Genomic DNA, 3,233 nt, shown 5'->3' on the forward strand with positions numbered 1-3,233 from the left:
GCAGCCTTTCATCTTCCTGCGTCTGGTTCTCTTTCTCAGGCAGAAAAGAATTGATTCCTTTATTGCATTTTAATTAGAGAAGACGGCCTCGGGGCGGATCATATGGAGGGACAAGAGAGAAAGAGCCAGATAGGGAAATGGGGATAGGGCTGAGGTTCTAAATTCGCTCCAAAAGGGTGGAAGAGTGCGTCTTTGAGCCCTTGGGTTCGACAGTCCCTCCTTCTTGCATGTTGCCGCCAAGGGCCGCCCTCGGTTGGGCTGGGGGTGGATATATATATATTTCTCTTTCTCTTAATGTATTTAAAAAAAAAAATCAAAGGACATTGCACGTGCGATCCAAGTGTGTGGTTGCAGCCGACGACCTGCCGGCGCTCAGCAGAAGCTCCGCGGGATGCGTAGCACCAGTTGCCGGAGCCCAGAGCCTGGCGTTCGCCGCTGCCTTCCTCTCCTCCCGGGGCTTCAGGAGTGGCTGGCCTGGCCAGGTCCTCGGCGCGGGCCTCGGCTCACTGGTTTAACTCCAGCGCCCAGACTTGCTGCGGCCAGCCGGTGCGTCCTTTAATCCTCTTCTCGACTGGGCCCAGGGCAGGAGGAAAACCTTCGTGGTGCTGCTGCCAAAGGACACACAGAAGAAAAGAGGCGGGAGAGACAAGTTTTAATTTTTCTGCTCCGATCGCCCGGCATGGGGTAAGATGAGGAGGAGGGGAAGGTGTCGGGAGCAGTAACTGGGAGTCTTTAAATAAGTGACGGATTTCTGTTTGCGAAATAGGCAAACAGGCTCGTAAATTTGCCTTTATGCGTGGAGTTCCTGGGACCCGGGATGGGCTGGGCAGCTTCGGGAGGTTTGGTAAGGAAAATGTTCTGCGTCTGGTGAAACTGACGCGCGTTGATTTGGCTTTAGGACACCTAAGGGAGATCCCAGGATATTGGAAGGGAGGGGTGGAAATCCACGGTTCTCCCGCTCTCGCTGACCCCACACACTTCCGCCAGCCTCCCAACCTGGTTTAAACATCAGGGCTTGGATGCAGGCTTGGGGCCCCCTAAGCCGGAGCTGGGAGCCTCAGATACGGAGGTAAAAGAGCGGGGAGTCGAGCTGGCCTAGCGTCCTCCTTCCCGCTCTTTCAGCAGGAACCAAGCGGTGCTACTTGAAGGAGGCGGCGACGCGTGGGGGCCGGGATCCGCCCAATAACAACTTCTTTCGAGGCGCCGCACCTCGAAAGAAGCCGGCCTGCACCATCCCCAGTCCGGGGCAGCCGTTTAGAGACTCGATGCCTATTTGTCTTTCCCTCGTCCCTGGATGAGCTTTCGTCAGTTTACCACAGACCCCCGCAGGTTAGATAAACCAGGTGGGGCGCTTCAGCTGGCTCCACTCCGCTACGGCCTTAAGCCCCCCAACCTAGAGAAACTGATTGGCCAGCCTGAAAACCCAGCGCTCAGAAGCCCCCAGCCCCGGACAGCCAGACCGAGTGCCAGGAAGTGTCACCCTAATCGGAGAGGATCCAGAAGGCCAAGACGAGACTGCGCTCTCCAAAGCTAAAAGAAGTGGCTCTCATTTACATGCAAAGCCACTGAAGTCGTCCTCAGAACCAGTCCATGGGGAGAACCAGAACTCGCCCTGGACTGAGTAGAAGACCCGATCTGTTTTACCTCACCTCCACCCCGGACTCCTCAGATAGGTGCTTTTCCTGCCCCGACCCACTCTGGGCCCTCAGTTTCCCTATTTATACAATGATGGAACTAGACTAGCCGGTCCAGCAAAGGCCCTTTGAAAACAGGAACCGAGCCCGGGCACATAAATTCAAACTCAAAGTAGAGAACTTTAACACATATTCTTAACCTGGCTCCCAGGAGAGCCCAGGAATGAATCAGGACTTCTCCAAATTGGAAGCAAAATCTGTGGTGTGTGCATTTTTGGAGGGTCCGAGGCTCCAAACAGATTATTCACTCAGTATTACAAACACTCTCCCGTATTACAAATGAATTCTATGACGAATCTGCCTCCCTCCATGCACAGGATCGCACGCTGTGACCAACCATCTCAGAACTCTTCCCAACCTTTCCAAATCGGACACACGACAACGCAGCCTCCTTCGACTACCTGCATGGCCTGAGGGTGCTCACCGCTCCTGCACCCTTGGCTGGAGCATGCAAGCCCCAGGACTCACCAGCTCCCTTTTCCGCTTGCTCTCACGGCCGCCGTCCGCCTTCTTTAGTTCAGCCTTGAAGGCCTCGGGATCGCCAGACTGTGCATCCTTGGCCAGCACGTCCATCAGGTAGGCGATGTAGCTGGTGGCTAGGCGCAGAGTCTTGATCTTGGAGAGCTTGGTGTCGGCCGGCACGTTGGGGATGCACTCGCGCAGCTCCGCGAATGCGCTGTTAATGCTCTCCGTGCGTCTCCGCTCCTTCTTGGGTCCTGAGCCTTTCCGCCGGCCAAGACGGCCGCCAAGCGCCTCCAGCCGCCCGGGGCTCTGCCCAGGCCTGGCGTCAGGACCGTAGGCGGTGGCGGCTGCAGCGGCCGCGGGCGGCGGCCCGCCCGCAGGGAAGTCCGGGGCAGCGTCAGCCGGGCTCAGCAGCCAGCTCTGAAAGTAGGGCCGTTCCTGATGACAGCGCGAGGCCGGACCGAAGAGGAAGGGTTCGTGGAGCATGGGGTGCGCAGGGTGCGGGTGGTGATGGTGGTGATGGTGTGCGTAGCTGCCCACGAGGTTCATGTTGGAGCGGCTACTGGCCCGCGCCGCCAGCCCTATTGACGCCGCTCCATGCGCCCCAGAGACTGCCGGGGGCCACCTGTGGGCTCTGGAGCCACTACCGGGCGCCGGCTTTGGGAGAGTCCGGGCAAGGCTGAAAATGAGGCGCGCAGCCCACTGTCTTCTTGCCGGTTTATGCCCAAAGACCTGTTAACCCTTCTGCGGACTCCCCTGCAGATCTGGCTTATATAAGACCGCGGCTTTGATGTCAACCTCTCCCGGGAGCCAATGGCAGGGGGGCGGGGATAAGGAAAAGGGGGAGTGGCTATCCCAGGTTTTACGCTCAGCCCGCGCCACTCTAGTCCGCCAGCAGGGACTGGGAACCGGCCCCGCCTCTGCCCCTCCCACTCAGCTCCCTGCTCCGCGGGCTTAGGGGGGCGGGCTGCTGGGGGTGTTGAGGGGGCGGGCACGGGGACTACGTACTTGAGGCACAGGACTGCCAACGCCCTGGACTGTTGCTGCCACCCCCTCCCCACGGATCCAAGGAAAGGA

At 58.7% G+C, this 3,233-nt stretch overlaps 1 protein-coding gene across 2 annotated transcripts; it reads right to left on the reverse strand.

Annotated features, from left to right (window-relative positions):
- Positions 1–302: 302 nt before the first annotated feature.
- On the reverse strand, positions 303–2,903 carry HAND1 (heart and neural crest derivatives expressed 1). 2 transcript variants are annotated; one of them, XM_004042874.5, is made up of 2 exons: positions 2,163–2,903; positions 303–608 (listed from the first exon to the last, which is right to left on the reverse strand). In XM_004042874.5, exons 1-2 carry the CDS (start codon positions 2,703–2,705, stop codon positions 504–506), a joined length of 648 nt encoding a protein of 215 aa, XP_004042922.1. In that variant the 5' UTR covers positions 2,706–2,903; the 3' UTR covers positions 303–503. The 2 variants fall into 2 exon arrangements, with proteins under 2 accessions (XP_004042922.1, XP_018882063.1); XM_019026518.3 differs by having other exon boundaries at positions 303–605; positions 2,163–2,772.
- Between the last annotated feature and the right edge of the window lie 330 nt (positions 2,904–3,233).

The sequence above is a fragment of the Gorilla gorilla genome, chromosome 4 (genome assembly GCF_029281585.2).
Source record: "Gorilla gorilla gorilla isolate KB3781 chromosome 4, NHGRI_mGorGor1-v2.1_pri, whole genome shotgun sequence".
NCBI lineage: Eukaryota > Metazoa > Chordata > Mammalia > Primates > Hominidae > Gorilla > Gorilla gorilla.

Coding starts and splice junctions, on each gene's coding strand:
- HAND1 (XM_004042874.5), bottom strand. CDS start 2,705: ATGAACCTCGTGGGCAGCTACGCACACCATCACCACCATCACCACCCG. Junction 609..2,162: donor GCAAGCGGAAAAGGGAGCTG/GTGAGTCCTGGG, acceptor GTCCTTTGGCAG/CAGCACCACGAAGGTTTTCC.